This window comes from Eufriesea mexicana, unplaced genomic scaffold, assembly GCF_001483705.2.
Source record: "Eufriesea mexicana isolate 0111107269 unplaced genomic scaffold, ASM148370v2 scaffold2217, whole genome shotgun sequence".
Lineage (NCBI taxonomy): Eukaryota > Metazoa > Arthropoda > Insecta > Hymenoptera > Apidae > Eufriesea > Eufriesea mexicana.
In genome coordinates, this window is record NW_016910286.1 from 240,199 (window position 1) to 260,001 (window position 19,803).

A 19,803-nucleotide genomic window follows, 5' to 3' on the forward strand; every position below is an offset into this window, starting at 1 on the left:
ACAGACCCATTGTGTCATACCTATGAATTTGTTGGAAGAACGTTTAATTTAATAAATTTTCGTCGTTTGTTTCTCGATCGAGATAGGTAATTATGTATTCTTGCCTATAGTTAACTTCGTATTATATTTCGCATCATTTTTCGATAGATCACTGGTCAAACATGGCAAAATTTTAAGTAAAAATGAATACCATTGTCGTTCGGTACTAAAGAGGTCGTGGAAATAGGTAAAATTATTGGTTAAATATCCGGTGCACGTTTCTGGCGAAAATGTAGGTTATGGATTGAACGAAGCTCGAGCTTAAAATGTTACAAATACGTCGACACACCTGCTGTCTCTGATTCTTACTGTCTCGAAATCGTTGAAACCCTATCAAAGTGTTGTCAAAAGGCGTATCTTGATTCGAAATGGATACGGACAAGAAGGATTTAAGAGCAAAGTCATGGTTTGAAATAGATCGCGACAAGAAGGTGGTATTCAAGGAGAAACTGAAGCAGCTCACGGAATGCAACGAGATCGTCTCCCCTGAAACAATAAATGCTATCGGTCGAGTAACCGATGATGTTCGAGCTGCTGATGATAACGCACCTAGCAGCGATGAACTCGACGAAGATCTCGAGGAGCAGTACAAAGACCTAAATCTGTATCTCGGCTTGCCAAATGACACGTATTCCTTGACCGAAATTAGGCCAGAGCTTCCATCCTGCGTGAGATATGGTGTGCGTGCAGGCATGACTCACATTAACATGCCAAAATTTTCGCCATTATCCAGAGGCCATCAGGTAAATGGAATACTTAGTGATCATTTTAGAATGAATCTCATCTCAAATAAAGCTATACACTTTCTGACATCATTTTCATAAGCGATCACAAAACGATAAACATTGCAGACTAGCTAGTTTCTGTCAAATTATATTCGCCCTTGAATCGGATATTTACCATCCATTACGTTAAAATTTCGATGATTATCGTTTCAACTATCAGACTTTATGATTATCGAACACTTCGCGAGAAATTGCCAACTGTGCAGACTATAATCACAGTGCTATCCTTGCGCAATCTTAATTGGCTTACCGATACCCTTTTGATCTTTCAACATAAACACTCTCGATCGAGTTTCTTCGTGAAATTTCGAAATCTCGCGCGAAACCCGCGTAGAATTCCTCTAATCGTACTTACATTATTCGTCTGCGAATATGGAATCATAATCGATTTGCAAGACTTCGAATCGTCTATGGATTCCATCGCTGTTACTCGTTATTCCGATGATAGGGTGGTGCAACAGCAATTGCGGCGTTTGCGACAACAACGGTGTACAAGTCCCGCTGCTGGAACGAGGCAGTTATCGATCAGATCATCGAGGACGGAGACACGTTTTACTGCGAATCGTATAAGGACATAAATACCGACGACCGACGATTGCTCTCTATTCTCGACTTGAAGAGAACGCTCTGTATCCAGAGCAAGCTCACGGTGAACGTGAGCATCGAGGATGCTGCTTACGCTGGTAAATTTCGGTCCACGGAACCGACTGAACTGCATCTGGTGAAGGCTTTGGACCTGTTCTTCAAACGCTACAGCGCTGCCATCTTGTCGTCGTGTGTGTTGAATGTGGCGATATGGAAGGACGCGAAATATTACAACCTGTTCGATGGTCAAGCCAGGAAGGATAACTGCGAGCCGGCAGCTGACGGGATCAGTGGAACGGCCAAGCTGTTCCTGGTCAAGGATCTGATAGGCCTGCTTTTCATTATCCTCGAGAAGAGCAACGTGAAGAACGAGCCTTTCGTCCTTTACGCGATCGCTATCAGCGGCGTGGATCACTACACCCAGCCAGTGGACTCGGAAAAGCTCGAGAGGGCCGATCACATACCGCAAAGGCGACCAAGTGGTTATAAAGTGCAGGAAAAGTACCGAGCAGTCGTTCAAGGATCCTATCACGTAACGCATCCGGCAATTCCAGCTCCACTTCGCAGTCGCACCTTTTTGGTCATAGCTCTGGCTGCTCTGGTTTACTCGCGGTTGGTAAACGCCAACAAGTGGACCAGCGCATTGATCGATCTAATATTCAACCAGTCAAATATATACTTCATCGATCTGGTTCGCGTCCTCGATAAGGATCTCCACGGCGAAGAGTTCGAACTCCGACTGGACGACATCATGGGAGACATTATTCTCGGAGCTTACTCCGCGAAGGTGAAGATTCGAACAAACATCGTTCCCGGCTATGGCCAGAAAAAGGGCAAACTTGGTATCGACGATGGTATACGCGAATTCTTCGAGTCTCAAGTGACCGGTCTGCTGGAGATCAAGAATTTCTTCTACGCCATTTGGAGACACGACGACACGTATTACTTCATGGACCCTTTTGCCTGTGACGAGGAAGGGTTTAGAAGCGGCACGGCTGAAATAGACGGCTCGTCGAAGCCTGGAGAGGCTGCTTGCGTAACTATGAACAGCTCGATTAACCAGGTAGTGGAGACCATCATGGAGAACACTGGAAGTAGAGACAGGGATCCATTCGTGATCCACGGGGTTCGAGTTTTGTACGTGAAGACTGGAACGATACCTGGTGGTCCTTTGGAGAAAGTGATCTATCGAGAGAAAGGTACGAATCGCAGACCCCAGCCTCCGCCGATGCCGACGATAAAAGACAGCGTCACGAAGATCGGCGATATGGTGGACACGAAGCCCAGGATACGACCGGATATGGACAAAATGAGAGACGTCGCGGTACAAGTACCCGACTTGATCACAGACGCCGAGGATTACATGATGGCCGAAGACGAACCGGTAACTTACGTCATCGTGCCACCCGAGGAGAAAGAGGAACCTGTGGAAGAGTTAGACGAAGAAGAAGAACCGGAAGAAGAAGGAGATACGGAAGTTGAAGAATTTACGGAAGACGAAGAGGAGGAAGAGAGGCCAGAAATAGAGGAAGAGAAAGAACCCGCGGAAGAACCGGTGGTGAGGATGGTGAAGGGTTACAAAGTGATAAATCCTCATCGTTTGGTTCTTCGAGGCTCGAAGAACTGCTTGAACGAAAGTTTCGACGAGTGGTCGAGAGGGAAGCAGGGATTAATAGCGGCTCTCTCAGCTTTGGCTTATAGAAGGCTGAAGGAGCCCACCAAGTGGCGAAACATGGACATCGATCAACTCATCGACGTGAGCAACAAGATTTTCGACGAAGTTATAGACTGGATCAGGAAAGGGCGACCTGTCATAAAAGAACCGCAGGAAGTGGTCGGAGAGGAGGAAGCAGAGGAGGAAGAGGAAGAGGAAGAAGAAGAAGGAGAAGTGGAGGAGAAGCTGTTACCCAAACCGAGTCACTTGGACATGACGATGTTGCCTGTTAGGCTGAAAATGGGCGACAACGACGTGTTCTTTAAGACGAAGATGAAAATCATTCAGGGCGAAGCGAATCCATTGGCAAACCTTGCAGAGGCTCTCGAGTGTTACTTCGATCGATATTCGGAATTGGTACTCGAGAACAAGAGGCTGATGTACGGTATTTGGAGGGAAGGACCGAATTACTTCGTATTTAATCCTTACGGCAGCGACGAAGAGGGTTGGCGTCTTCGGGACTATCCTGCTTCGTTCGCAGTGGTGGCTAACTTGAACGAACTGACCGATCTTCTCTACGGCATCCTGGAATTTAACGATCCTTCGTTCACGATTCACTTCGTAGAACTGGAGTCGATACAACCTGGTCTGTACGCCGCCGAGGTACAGATCATAATGCCAGAGGATATCGAGATTGAGCATTTTAAAACGAGATTTCTGCCCATTACGGACGAAGATCTAGAGAAGTTGGAGGCTGAATTAAGGGCTGCAGAGGAAGCAGCGAAAGTACCGGATATCGTCGACACGGAGGTTCTGGATGAGGAAGAGGGCGAAGAAGAGGAGGAAGAAGAAGGTAAAAGAGTTGTTAAGGTGCAGGAAGAAGAGGAAAAGCCTATAGTCGATCCATTGCTGGAGGTGAAGGAACAAGATCAACCTGACGCACCCTATCGTCTGAACCTGATCTTACTCACGTCCAATATGAAAGTTTTCAACGAGAACGAAGAAACCATTGATCAGGTACACGAACAAATAGCGTTGGAGAAATTAAAGTTCAATCATCCTCCTCCTTACGTCATGCCATCCAACAAGACGCTATTGAAGCTTCTGGAAGCGAAAAGAGCCAAAAGATCCATTCCATCCTTGGTGTCGAGGTTCTCCATAGACTCTAGATTAGACGTGAAGAAAAAGGGCGGCTTGTCTTCGGCTATTCTGGCCAGGTCGACGATGATCATGCCGTCAGGCATACTGGAGGATACCAAACCCTCAAAGATGATCAAGCTGTCACCGAAAAGATATTTGTACTCCAGAATTTTACCGATCTGTCTGATGCCTCTGAGAGCTATCAATGACATGTACATCCAAGACGAAGATCTCGCCAAGGCCATGCAGGAAGAAGATCGACGGAGAAAGGAAGAAGAGCAGAAGAGAGCCGAAGAATGCGTTCGATTGGCAGTACCGGAAGAACCTGTAGGGATTCGCATACGACCGACGTTGATACCGCTTGGGCCGATCATCAAGACGCCAACTCCCGAGAGGAGAACGGTTACCTGCATCGAGAAGAAAAGGCGGAAGTGCCTACTCTCCAAGGCTGACGAGGGTGACGCTCTGATGGAGAAGATTCTCTGCAATACAGAGGACTTATTGCTAGAATTGTTCTTCCCCGACTTCAAAGCGTTAGAAAAGGTTCGTATCTCGAAACACTTTAATGCAAACCTCGCATTGAGATTGCTATACGCGATTCTTTCGTGAGACAGCCCCTGGAACCGAAAAGCACGGAGTCAAAGACTAAGGAAATTGCGGAAATTGAAACGTCCACCATTAGAAGGAGCACCACGGGTACCCAAAAGAAGAAGACCTTGCAAAATTCTGTCGGCTTAAAAGTGAGATTGATAAACAGATTAATCTAAGCGAACTAGACCCATTGATCCAAGGTTTAAACGGTAAATCACTTCCTATTGATTTTCTTCTTTAAATCTAAGGTTAACGACGATGGAATCCGGATACTTCGCGGTACCATGTGCTTCGAAAACCGAGCCAGTGTCGAAGACTGCCATTTTAAATCCTGCTTCTTCAGTGCCTTACTGTGCATCCTAGTGAAGATTAGGTTAGACCCGGATCGCTTCTCCGCGAAGATGCTAGACAAGCTAATAATGCTTGGGGACAAGATTTATCAGCGAACAGGGAAACTGCGATACAAGCCGTATCGGTGGTTCCATCGTATCGAGATTCTCGATACGATTTACAACGTGATCACGAAGCAGGCTGTCTACGCTGATCCGGAAAATTGCGACGACGACGAGCTGGAGTTCGTGGTGGACAATTTCTGCGAGAAAAATAAAACCGGGATCATCGTGTTCTGCAATTGCTCGTACGCCTTTTGGACAGCGAACGACCGATACTATCTGTTCGATCCGTATCCCTGCGACGAGAGAGGAAACGCTTCGGAAGAAGGTTATTCCAGCTTCATGGAGTTTTGCGACCTGAGCTCCATGATCGAGAAGGTCGAGGCTAATGTCGGTGAAAATACGAAGAAGCCGTATCGAATTTACACCATATGCATAGCTCACATGGAGACGAGGAGGGTGAAGAAGAAACGAAGGAAGAAGATAGTTCGATGCGTGGAGAAGCAAGTGGAAGAGGTCCATGCCGAAGAGGTGGCGGAAGTAGAGCTCTCCACCGAGTCGGAGGTGTCTCTGATCGAGATGGCCGATTGGGTGAAATGGGAATCGAAGACTAGTCTCGTTTATGACATGACGATCCCTGGTTTTGCTCCTATCGAACATTACAACGCTTCGATATTCGACGTGATTGTCTTGGAGAACGACATCACCTCTCCGCTACTGCCACAGTTCAAGAAGTCTTCGTTGAGAGAATCGGAAAACGTGGATGACGAATTCGAGGCGGTAAAGCTGTTGGTCAGAAAGAGAGTCTATGACAGGAAGTTCAAACCTCATACATCTGTCACGACACCGTTGGATCTTTGCATCATGGCCTGGTCTTTCATCCACGATCCCATCACCTGGTCTGTTAGGACTGTAAGAGGATTGTTCGAGACAAGTGTCGATTACGCCTTTGACAGCATACTGGCTACCGAGGACTCCACGGTCAGTGATATGACCGATGGCCTGCTACCCGAATTCGAGATAGCCAACTACGTATTCCGAGTGGTGCCCGTACCTCTGCATTATGGGACTCTGTACAGCACGGAAGGCTGGAACCTGTCCATGTCCTTGCAGAAGGTGTTCGAGACACCTAGCTATACCGGAGCTATTATAGTCTGCGGCGACTCTCATATCGGTGTTCTGAAAAAGGATGAGAACCATTTTGCCTGGTGGACAGTCAGAAGGACGAAAAACCTGAGAATAGTTACCTCTACGGACATGAAGGAGTTTTTGAAGCTGATCGTGCAAGAAATCGACGAGCCTGAGGAGGCGGTGTTCGCGATGAGAGTAATCACGGTGTCTTACGCTCAGAAAGTCGATCCGGACTGTTGCGACACGAAAGGTCTCCACGAATCGGTCGTGCCGATCACTTCGTTGGCAGAAATTCATAGGATGCCAGCGAAACCTTACGATCTCGAAGCGATCTTCAGGCCTACAGTGCCAGAGTCGAATAAACCGATCTTCGTGCAAGGAACGGTTGCTCTGAACGACAGAGACGTCGTGATTGAACCTAGAGTCAGGAGATGTTACTTCGTTGCCGTTTTGGCGGTGATGGTGAAGAGAGATATCATTCAAAGTCCGATGCCAGGGATGATAGACAAGGTGATCGAGGTCGCTGAATCGGTCTACAGGGAATTCTCGGAGCCCAAATTTCACATGGAGCACATTTTACGTAATGTCACTGTGATGAACAGGATCTTCGACTTCCGTGACTGTGCATCTACGTTGGTGACGTTGACAGTAAATCCTCGAACTTCGAGAACTGATTTCTATACCCAGGTTAGCAGTTACAGGCCCTGTTACATAGTGTTACGTTAGTTACAGGTTAATTAATGGACACGGTGAAAATAATCTTCGTTCTTGACGATCGCAGGTAAGGAAGCATTTGAGGAAGTACTTTAAAACCAACGGGAGCGGAATTTTGCATTTCTCCAATTGCTGTTACGGTTTCTGGTATTCGAGAGCCACGAATGCGTACTACTATTTAGACCCTTACCAATGCAATGAGAAAGGAAGGAAAGTTTCGAACGGTGGTAAAGCTTGCCTGTGCATTTTTCCCACCGTTTGCTTGATGGTGAGACACATGTGCTTGAATCAGTTCGAAGAAACCACAGGCTTCTTCATCCATCGCCTTCACGTGGACTCGGTGAACGTACCTCCGTTCAAAACGTTCAAGGAGGACCCCATGTGGTTGTACCTGGATTACCACTGGAACTTCAGACACGCTCCAGATATCGTGAAATCGGGAGCCAAGAAGAAGAAGCAAGTCGAGGAACAGGAGACGAAGAGTGTCAAGCAATTCTGGAACAACTACGCTGTCGAGGTGTCCAATCTCATCTACTCGGTCTGGGGTACCATTGGCTCATACGATTGCAGATTCGGTGATCGAGCTGGAAAGAATCAGCCAGCCATTTGCGTAGCCGTGCTAGCCATGCAGTACCTGAGTCATCCATCAAGATGGGGTCCAGCCATCCTAGACTCGGCTGTGATTTGCGGAGACTCTTATTACACGGAAAGTCTGAGAAGTTCCATCCAGAAGTGCGTCAAACACTTCAACAGGTTCAATCTTCAAACCAGCTTCACGATATTTCCCTATTTATGGACGATCGATTTTAAAGACAGTATTTGCGGAGTTTTATACGGTGCTCGAAACAGAATGACTCTGGCGGCTGCGCTGATGAAGTCTTTCGAAGAGTCACCAAACGTCGTCATAGAGTGCAGCAAGGTGACCTTAGCAGCCTTGGCAGCCAAAGACGGATACTACGTCGCTGACCCCTGTTGGGTCGGGCCACCCCTGTTCTACAAGGACCACGGGGCTATCTACGTTCTACGTTGCAGAAACATGAATTCTCTGGTTTATGCGGTGATAAAGATGCTGAACACCAATCAGAGACTCGACTTCCGTTTGACTCCTGTCGCGTTCACGTTCGAACAAGAAGACTTCAATTTCACGGATGGAAAGAAACGGGAAGCGAAGAGAAAGGTGTTCCTCGAGCCACTTAGAACCGCTCCAGGCAAAGCCAGTGATCCTGGTGCGCCTATACCGGGTGCTCACACGACTCCGGACGAAGCTTCTTATCTGATGTATCGCAAGAATCTAGCTATGGGCATACGGAGAGGTCACGAGCTGGAGAATCCAGAGATACCTTCCGTAGAGCCGGTATTGGAGGAAGAGAACATGATGAGTACGCTGATCAGTACCACGTGGCACTTGAATCTGGGCCAGGCTGCTCCCTTGGAGAAAACTGTACCCGTGTTCGATCCTCGGCTGGTCGAACATGTGCCGGAAGAGTGCGAGACACGGGTTGTCGGCTCGTTCGAGCCTACTAGTCACGAGCCAATGTCTATCACGGACTTACTGGCAGCCTGTGACGATTATCCACGAGTCGTCGATTTCGCCGGAGATGCTGTTCCACTGAAGAGACCGATAGAGTGTTCCGCCCCGCGAAGCTTCCTCAGTGATTCTGCGCGTCGAAAGTTCCGCACTCGTACGGCGGATATGGCACAAGAGGTCTATAAAACGTACAAACACCGACTTCCAAGAATGGTCAAGCAGGAGATGATTGCAAATGACAGTAAAACTGCAGCTGAAGAGACGGATATTCATCCTATTACGGAGGAAGAGACAGAGGTGAAGCAGAACTCTCCTGACACAGGGGCAGAGACGGAAGAGGATACATTTACAGAAACGGAAGCTACTGATGAAACTGCAGACGAAGATTAAACAATATTTATAAGGAAGAAATATTCTTTAGATGATTATCTTCTGGGCACTTTATTCGTAATGTTAGGAAGGATCGTCTTTAGTCTTGATGAAAATTGCAAGTAGTCCCGACTCCTTTTGGCTATACTCTCTTTGGTATTGACTTTTTGATGTACAAGTAGTTGAATTTCGTTGTCTTTGTATAGTCTAATATTTATTCGATAAATTGAACGGTTTGAACGTTAGTTCCTCTTCGTGTTTTGCTTGGTCTATGTCGGTATTTATGCATGGTACACGCAGCATTTTCCAATTAAAGATACATTTCGTAATGAATATCGACGAGTGTTTTCATAGTGCATATCTATACAAAAAGAGTTATCGTAAAAAGTTCACTGTGATGTAATTAATATTCAATACTGATGTAACGATGCATGTTTATTCCGAATGTTCTTGCGCAACATATACACTTTTGTAACATAAACCAGTGACGACTGAACGGAAATTACAATATTTCATCTTTGTACGAGATATAATAAACGTGTGATAAGATTATTCATCTCGGTGTTTGTTCTCATTTCGTTCAATCGAAGACGTGCTGCGACTCGGATCTATGTTTTGACTTGCAGCGATTCAAATGTTCACAGAGCTTGTGTATTTAGAGAGGGCAAAATAATTGGTTGGAATTTTACATATTTGATTTTCATAATGACAAGACACAATACGCTCTGACTACTATTTTTATAGTAGTATGAATATGCATTGGAGTCCTTGAACCCTTATCTTCCGTCGACATGGAGCTGTTTACCTTAGGCTCAGACCAATTAGGGTGGTCTACTTTAGGTTCCAAGAACCTGTCAACGAAGTTAAAGTCTCTTAATCTCGGGAATAACCTTTTTGGATCCTACCAACCGGACGTTCCGGAATTCACAGTCAGTTTTAATAAAAAGACACGTTTGTCCTCGAGATAAGAATGCATTTTTTTTGTAACCTGACCATATACGAATTAAGCAGGCGAACGGATTGATCGAATCGTGATTTATTTGACAAAAACGTACAAATTAGTAAGAAAGTTCAATGGCGGACGGCAATTAACGTTAAAATTAAATCTTTACAGCATAATGATACGTAAGTAACGAATATTATTAAAAAGAACATATTCTATCTGCGATGATGACACATCTTTAAGCTTAGAATGATACAAATTTCGAAGTGCTTTAGCAACGATGAAATACAACTAATTATCCTAAGAAATGGTTCAAATATTTGTAATTATTAAACAATATTGAAACACGCGATACTTCTCGTATAATGATTCCTCGCGTCTGATGATCGTTAATATATAATTGTTAGCGACAGAAAATGAAATTAACGCAATATATATATATATATATATATATCATTCAAGCATACGAAAATCCACATATACAAACACAGTGTACACCGTTTTAAAGCAGCTTGGTTCGTTTTCTTTGATATGATTCAAAATGACACCGACACATCGGATTACTATTGACTCCAATTATATTTCGTACATCGTATAGAAAATGTAAAATATCGCGCATTCTAAATCAACGGAGAAATGTATCGAGTACAAATCATCAACCACAGCTATCAACGTTTACTTTTATATCTTTGCTCTGTCTTAACTTTCGTAAAATTCGATAGATTCGTTAGCATCTTGTACGTATTCACAGCAGCTTATAGGAAGCGAACTTTATCAAGCGACTTTCAAATGTACGATACAAATATTACATTTAGATTACATTTAAATGCGCGATAACAATATTAACAAGAAGATTTAAGTACGTGGAATCTGATTTTCCTTCGTGTTCAACGCGCCATCCTTCGAGAGTTCGATTCAATCGCCAAAGAAACTTACGTGTCGCGGAAAATATCGAATTAACAATTTCAAAACATTCGTCGAATTACGTATGTTCCAATGTAATTGCTCCATTTTTTAAATAAACGCGCTTTTTAAATTGTCGAACTATTTATATCTCAATTAACGATAATCGAAGATCATTGTAATTTAATCTACGATTAATTCGAAACGTTCTCGAGTTTGTCAGTGACAAATGGTGTTGTCGTTTGCTCGTTTTCCACATCCTCGTTTGCATTTCATTCAACGAATCTCGATTTTTTTGCCGATTTCCAAGTAAATTCAGCACGAAAGAAATAATCAGACTGTCATCGCGTTCGTAATAATACATCGCGTTGGCCATTTTGTTTCCGCACACGAGGTATTCCATTTTCCTTTCCCAGCTTTGAACGTTAGATCTTGCTCGATCCTGGACAATGGACGAGTATCAAAAGGCAAACAGTATAACACTAATGGCTATGGTAACGAAATTTTACATATTCGCGTTCCGTTGCGCAGAATCATAGTGGATTAACCCCAGGTGAACTCGTGGCCTCCATGGTATAAAATTCAAACGATTCTTTGAGTTACACGAAGTCACTAGACACGACAAAAGTAACTAGAAGTAAGTACAAAAGACAATGTCGCAATTTCGATTATCACAAGTACCGTGTATAGTTAATATCCTTTGATTTTCGAAAATTCTCAATGATCCCCCGTAATCTCTTATAAAGTTTCCAAAAGCGTAATTTTTTTTTTTCCTATATGTACGCAAAATTGTTCAGAAATTGCAATCTTTTCTGTGAATCGTCGAACACTATTCCGATTGATAGACAATTATGTAAATAAATCCTTTTCAATTTTCATATCTTCATACGTATACAAATTTAAAATTATCTAAAGTAACCTAAGAAATTAATTTGTAAAAAAAAAAAAAGAAAAAAGAAACAAAAAAGAAAAGTACTAAAACTGTAAGTAGATCGTTTGATCCTTTTCAGTCGAATGCAACCGTACGGCGAAGCTTGTTTCTAGCGATCTGTCAAACGCAATTGCGATTCTTAAGTAGAACAGTCGATGCGATATACCTATAATTTTCCACGCTGGAAGACTACCGTACATTCGCATTATACTACGAATAAGTTAAAAATGCTAAATTTCTAAACGTGAGACAAAACGATTTTCCATCTTTAGATCATAAGCTGAAAAGGATCGAAGTAACGCGCCTGTTAATGACAACAAAAGAAAAACACGAACGTTTGATTGTTTCGTAAGGAGGTTTCTTCACGTGGTGACGTAGAAGAGTTCTATTCGCTAGGTTTCTGCTGCTCCTCTGTCGCTGGCTTCGTGTACAGAATCTCGGCATACTCTGTTTTGTCCTCGTTCAAACGTCGAGAAGGAACACCCTGTTGTTGCTGTGTCAAGTCCAATTCCGCATAAACAATTCCTCCTTCACCCGTGGAAGGATTGGGTTTATTTTCTTGGCCACCTGGCACAGATGTTTGGAGCTGTGAAATTTAAACGATCGTGTGAATTTTATTCAAATTTGTCAAAGAATTTGCCAAAATTTGCGGAAACTTTGATCGATCTAAATCTGCCAAAAATATTAACGTTAATATCGATATCGATGCAAGAATATAATACCGATATTTCGACATCCGAGAATATTATCGTAATTTTCTTATTATATAAAATATTTAAAATTCCGATGGAACGTTCCATCGCAGTAACGGAAGATGAAGCTCCGAATAATTTCCATTCGAAATAGCAAATAGTCGGATCTGAAATCTTCGAAAGTTTCAAGTTTCAACGATTCATCTAGAATTCCTTCGATCTCTTAAGAGATGCAGGTTAAATTGAGTATGTTTTCAAAATCAGACCGTGATGTGAATTAAATGTTAGCGATGGACCGGATGATAGCGTTAAATTTGAATATGTAAAAGAAGCGAACGAAACCATTCGATTCCTCGAATGATCGAGGCGAATAGGAAAAATTCATAAGACAGACGTTTAGATCGAATGACTATGAATATATGTATAATGTCGCACGATTTTTTCGGGACGAAATTATCCGAAAATAAACACGACTACCTTTTCGTCATCGACTGTAACGACAGTCCTCATGGTGTCTGTGTCAGCTCCAGACACTTTGTCCTTGTTGCGTCTGAACAGGCGAGACAGGCTAATCCTCGACTTCCGCTCTCCTCGAGATCCATCGACTTCCGTTCTGGAGTAGCGGCCGGCACTTTCCGTGTCGCTTCTAATTAATACAATTCATTCTAAAGTTTACCTAATTTTCACATTTACCGCATCGTTCGCCTTGTTCTTAAGCAACGAAACACATTTCTCTTTTCGAACGATCATCATCACAATAAACAGGACGCACACGAAATTCGACACGATGCGACAGAATACATTCCACGATCGAGTAAAATTATGCAAACTCTAATTACATAGTCTACAATGGGTAAGATTCGATGTTCTCTTTCGATACGATTTTAGTTACAAATTTAAGTTACAAATGGAAATGAATCATACTTCGTTTTATACGTTCTTCGGTCTAAAATGACGCGGCAAATCGATAGAAAAATACGCTCAGTTCGATCATGCGATTATGAAGTAGTGTTATTAATTATTGATTGTGCGAAACGAATCGATGGACGGGTTTTTCATATCGAAAGAACGTAGCTGAATTCAGCGAGAAAAAAGTATTATGCGTTTCACAATGTACACGAAGAGATTACGATGCATCTTTTTCTCTCGCGACTTGATTTACAAGGTGTTAATGACTAAACCCAAATGAGAATTACACGCGTATATAACCGGGTTCCATCTGAGTTCTGAGTTTCGAAGAGAAGCCATCTATCACGCGTGAATCGAATTCAAATTTGGCCTGCTGTGCGATAAGATAATTTTAATTTACAATTTCCGAAATATTCGCATCTCGATAGAATTGACGTTTGACAGGCTACGGAAATATTGGCGAAATTAGCAAAATCGCAATATCGTTAGTGTCGCATAAGTTCGCCGAAGTTCTGGAACGGCAATAGGTAATGTAATTGATGAAAAACAAATTCGCTTATCTAATCTGGCGAAGCAACATAGCCGTGATTCTACCATATAATTATCGCAATTAAGCAATTTTCAAGTTAAGAGAATTACGCCTGATTTAAAGGGTGCAGTTATAGCTGATTAGTAAACATGCATGCCGACGAAGAGAGGAAAAGCGCATGTGATCGGACAAAGACGTGCAAACCGTACGGTAATAAGCGGTGGTTATTATTATTCCGATATAATTTGCTTGAGAAACAGATAAATCCTTCATAATTCGCGTCACATATATGTCGAGTATTCAAATTGGATATTAAGTTCAGGCGAGTTGCAAAGAAACTATTGAATTTTAATTTCCGTTTGTAATTTGTAATTGATATTGTACAATATTCAAGCAGATTTTTTAATATAATATATCAGGACAAGCAAACAATCGGCAATCATATTGGAATACGCTTCGTCATAGCAGTTGGTCAGCGTTGATTTGAAAATCTCGCGGGTAATTACGCTTGTGGTAATTATTGTTACAAGCAATATTAATTAACGATGAACAAAGCACGTGCTACATAATATCTGATGCAAAGTATCTCGGTATTTTCCATAAAATGATGATTCCACGTTAACACTGGCGTAAGCTTGGTGTTCGTTTTATTTCGTTTATTTATCTTTTTTCTGTGAAAGAAATAGAAAAAAAGCTTGCCTTCGCCTTTCGGCATCGCCTGCGGTATTCGATTTCTCAAAACGAAGTAGACTAACGCTTGCTGCCGGATCCGCGAAGTCTGTGATTGTGTGCGACATCCTGGTAATATGGCAAATACCGATAGATAAATAATCTTCCACGGATACCAAAGTCTTTCGTTTCTTTGTCTGTCATCTTAATTTATGTTACAAAAGAAGATACAGCAAAAGGGGAAAAAAAAGAAAAAGAGAGGGGAAAAAGAAAAAAAAAGATGAAGATATTTAACAAATTTTCCCATCCAATCTATCGGTGGAAGTAAAGTTTCATTGGGGCCAGGTAAATGGTTCGAATATGTACTTTTACTACAAAGAAGCACCAGCAGGGGAGAAAGAATATTAGTTACAAAATTTGGTGCAGAATATTGAAATACCGAAAGTGCGTTTGCGCTACTAGAGGGAGTCACTATGAAACCCGTAGGAAAGGAATACTCACGACTCGCCGAGGTTCCTAGCCGTCGCGTTACCTGCAAATAATCGGAAAGAAACAGGTGTCGTTTAATCGCAATTATGTGCACTCGTTACGTGCCAACGGAACTTTAACGCCAATTGGAAATCTAATGGAATCGTACTCCTTCCAACTTGACGCTACAGTTTACTCGCGAAATCGATGATAAATCGATGAAAATCGATAGAGCGTTCGGAATATATCGTTGCGGTGACAGAAATTTAATTGGAAATCTAATGGAATCGTACTCCTTCCAACTTGACGCTACAGTTTAATCGCGAAATCGATGATAAATCGATGAAAATCGATAGAGCGTTCGGAATATATCGTTGCGGTGACGGGATGGCATATTCTCGTGTACGTTCGTCTTGTATTTAAAACAAATGTTTTATTTCAAAAATCATATAATACCTAAGTATAATATCATAGCGATGAATGAACTTACAATTAATTACATACAGCTCTTCTATATATTAATTTCATTTGAATTCTTAATTAGATTTACTCTTGCCTATTACGTTGTATCTACAAGTACAGATACAAACTGTTCATGTTCATTTCTCGTATTCGGTTTACAATGTGGTCGCAGTGTTCTGTGTGTACATGCGGCTGGGTGTGTGGGTGTGTGGCTGTCGCGTGTACATCGCACACGCGCGTGTCTTAGTTACTCCGCATATCGACTGCAATAACATTCAAAATTTCATCGTTTATCCCCGTTTCTTCTTTTTCCGTCTCCTCAATACTTTGTCCCTCTTCTCGAATAGCGACTTTAGTCGTTTTCTCCCATCCATCTTCTTTTTTTTCTTTTTTTTTCGTTTTTTTCTCCTTTTTTAAAGTTTAACGTTTAAAGGTAGCGATCTCTGAAGTATTCTTAAAGTGTTTCGTCCTCGGTAATGGTATGACGCGTTATTGGGCCCTTGTTACGGTAAACCAGGTTAAAAGAAACATCGATACCGGATGTATCGATACGGAATATGGACCTCTGGAAAACCGACGTTTCCACAAACGTAAATCGATTTTTTTGAATTCTACAATGTATGCTTGTGCTCGTCCGATCGATGATTCACATTCTAAAAATGTTTCAGAGAACACCATTCTCAGGTATTCGCGATCGTTTACATCCCATGATCTTTATAGTCGTATTTAATACCTAGACTTAACATAAATATATGTATATATATATAATATATATATACTCCATTGTATGGCCAACGATCATGCTTCCTCGCGATATTACACTAAAAATCCTCTCGTTAATTTCTTAGAAGATCTCGCAAATCTTCGCGATGAAAGAATCGTGCTATTTAGACAATGGTGGAAAAGAGAGAAGAAAAAGATTAATTAAAAAATGATCGGGCGAGAGCGTAGATACTTATATATACCTTAATACACGTATGTATACAAGTGTAATCGCAGCATGATCATCGTTGCACTTTAAATAATTAACCGTTACAAATAATGAACCATAGAAATGAATTACGAAATAAGTGGCTTAGTATCGTTTTAAAATGTACCGCAAGGAATTTTTTGTACATCAACGTATATCCGCGCGTATTACCCCTTAAAACATTCTTTCTATTTCCCATCCTTCGATCTCTTCGCGTTAATCGATCATCGTTTCGACGTGTTTCCATTGTCGTAGTCGCGCTGCGCGCGGGCTGAACAGCTCGAACACACGCTTTGTACCGCGAAAGGCAACGAATGCCCGCCATTTCTTCGTGTTTTCGTACCTCCGCCTTTGCTCCATCTCTCTTCCATTCACACAGCAGCCAATTTTTCCTCCGCAAGTTCGTTTCTCGCGCGTACGAGTAGGACCGAGAGTGGATTCGAGCGAAACGGAAAGGTCCTCCGCGTCTCTCGAATCGTCGTGAAAAATTTCCGGGCATTTCGGCCGATGCTTTGGCAATGATTCTTTCGAAAGTGGTTTCTCGCAAAATTTGCGAATCCCCGTTTGTTTTGACTTTTCTACTCGCAGTTTCGTCGTAATTTCGCTTGCAACTTGTTGCGATCGTTGAAGACGACCATCTTGGTCTCGACGGGACCGTACACGTTCCGGCTGGTTCTCCGGAACTTGTACGATCACGTTGAGTACTTAGGGACGGTGCTTCGAGATTAGCGGATCGAGACTATTGGAATTATTTATCGAGTTTATGCGATAAGCGAGAGTCGTGGCATTTTATTTTTGCCCCGTGAAATTCTTTTCGCGTTATGCAGCTGTTATTAGATTTTAGCTGTTATTAGAGGCTGTCGAGTTAGACACGGCCGTGGGAGTTATAATTTATAAAACACGAGAAACACGTATCGGTTTTTCAGGTGATTTAATACCGATTTAACATTCGCAGATGAACCGCGAGATTGCAGAGATTTCCGAGATATCCGTTCACCGAGAATGGTCGTCTTCGTCATAACGATCGTGAAAATGGGAAAAAGAGACAAAAAGGAACACGGTTCCTCGGGACCGGTTTACAAAAACGCTTCGAATTACCTATGCTACATGCGTGTATAAAACTTCGCACGGCCCTGGACTCGCTGGTCGTCTCGACGTGTCATCTCTCGCCTGTCTGTTTATTATGCGTGTTAGACGCGTGTCTCTTTCCGTTTTCGTTAAGCTCTATTACATACACTGATACGTTTAATTGTTCATACACATAACACATACCACACAGTTACATATGATTCGCTGGGAACGCACGAAGACGCGCCATTTTGCTCTACTAAACGGGACTATTATAAATAAATTGGCAGTATAATGTCAGTTCTTTGTACAGTAACTAACCTAAGGCGATAGATATCTCATAAATACTATCTAAGGGAAAAAATGCATACCGAAAGAAATTCGAGAAGTATGTATTAGGTTCATCTTCGTTTCCAATTTTTGTCCATTTTCTACCTTCCTTCCGAACCTGTCCACGAACTTAGCAGAACAAAGGGTGTACAAACGTGCGTTGCTCACGGCACATTGACATATGGATACGGCTCAGCCTCTTTGACGGCACAAACAACGCCTCGACATCGCGAACACGACACAAATAGTACTTAATTGGCAACGTGCGTTCGCGTTTAATCGATTTACTTCTTATATATCCAACGCTCTAGTCTCGTTTCTCGCACTATTCTCACCCGGTCGCGTTTTCGCAATCCACGACCGGACGATGATCTCCCATCTCGTTCGTTCCCCGCGAATTTCCCTTAAAACTCGCGCTTAAGTTGTATAATAATCGCATTATTCTTTCCGATAATAGTTTTCCTCTCAAAAAATTCACGGATAACGATAGGTCGCTCGGCAATTGGAGTGCAAGTGGATAAATAAGTATTCAGTTAATATTTACGAGTTGCAAGCCAAGTGCCCTCGACACAGAATATATAATATATTCATTACTATTATATTCAATCTCGTACCATAATATTTATAATATATTTATATATATATATTTATTTATTTTATATATATATATATTTAATATATACAACACGTAATTTCGATCGTCTTCGTCCGACCAGTTCCTTCGTTAGGATCGTTTCTTTTCCTCTCGTCTATTTATTAAATTTTCGTAGTTAGTCCTCATTAGCAGAGCTTAATTCTTCCTATAAACCGGATTGTCGAGAACTCGTTGGACGAGACGATCCCTCTTTGTAAGTGAAAACACGATCGCATATGGAAATAGTGAAGGAGTGTATGTGCAGAATTCGGAAACGTTTCGTCAACGAGTGACAGATACAGGGTTTGACACTCTTGCTTCTCTTCATCCTCCCCCTTCTTTCTTTTCTTTCTCTCTTTCTTCATTTTTTCTCCTCTCTCTATCTATCTTTCTTTGCTATTCTTGCTTCTATTGTTAATTAATAATTCACCTTTACGACACCGTGGGCACCTACGTTCGTGAACTTGTTTCCCTCTGTGACTGTGACCGTCGTGTAACGCGTGTTACCGTGTACGTCGTGTGCACGTGTGAGTGATTACGAGCGGAGAATCATAATTTCGCTTTTCCCCTCATCTCCTGTATTCCTCGCGTGAATTCTCCTTCTCATTAACCGAGCTAAGCAAAGATTATCCGTACAAAAGTACAAAGAACACTTATTGTCGACGGGAATGATAATGAAATTACAAAACTCACTAGTCGAAAAGTATTCCGGTCGCGGTTCTCTCGCCATTCGGGTTACTCTACGCTATATACCGTCTCGTTGCTTCTTCGTTTCTTTTTTTCCCTATTCTTTTACCTTTTTTCGTTTCAATCCTTTTCTAACCACGAACGACGTTTCGTTAATTTCGAATTAACACTCGACGAATCGTTCGCATGCGTTCTCGCGATCGAGACAGTCGTGATCGATAATTCCTGCTACTAGTGTCTACGAAGAACGACTCTGGCGCGATGAATATTCCGTCAGGACTGTCGTTGGATACGAGTTTCCCTCTTTTCCCGAGTTCTTCTCAAACAGAGACAGCGGTGCGAAGCTGTTAAACGATCGAACCTGCTAGAAGCGTCCACCGTTGACGGAAGAAGAAAGGATTATCGATCGAGAGAGATGGTTGATACGCGAGAACCGACGTCGGGACGAACTATGGTCGCGATGGAGAAAGGAAAAAGGGAGTCCGTGTCCCTTGTAATCTCGTTAAAAGTCGTTAAAGCGAAAAACACACTGGCGAACGCTGTTTCTGTCGGGAACGAAAGGGAAACGACGTGGCTTGGTCTCTACTTCCGGAGGACACCGCGACGCTAATGAACTTGGCTGTGCGGTCGGATGATTCGTATCGGTCGTACGAAAAGCTTGGTATCAAAAGTCGTTACGA

General features: G+C 42.5%; 1 protein-coding gene across 1 annotated transcript; it reads left to right on the plus strand.

The window, feature by feature from the left end:
* Positions 1-407: 407 nt before the first annotated feature.
* Positions 408-8,949, plus strand: LOC108549713 (uncharacterized). The gene is made up of 5 exons (XM_017903199.1): positions 408-782; positions 1,273-4,746; positions 4,818-4,943; positions 5,043-7,004; positions 7,099-8,949. Exons 1-5 carry the CDS (start codon positions 408-410, stop codon positions 8,947-8,949), a joined length of 7,788 nt encoding a protein of 2,595 aa, XP_017758688.1.
* The last annotated feature ends 10,854 nt before the right edge of the window (positions 8,950-19,803 follow it).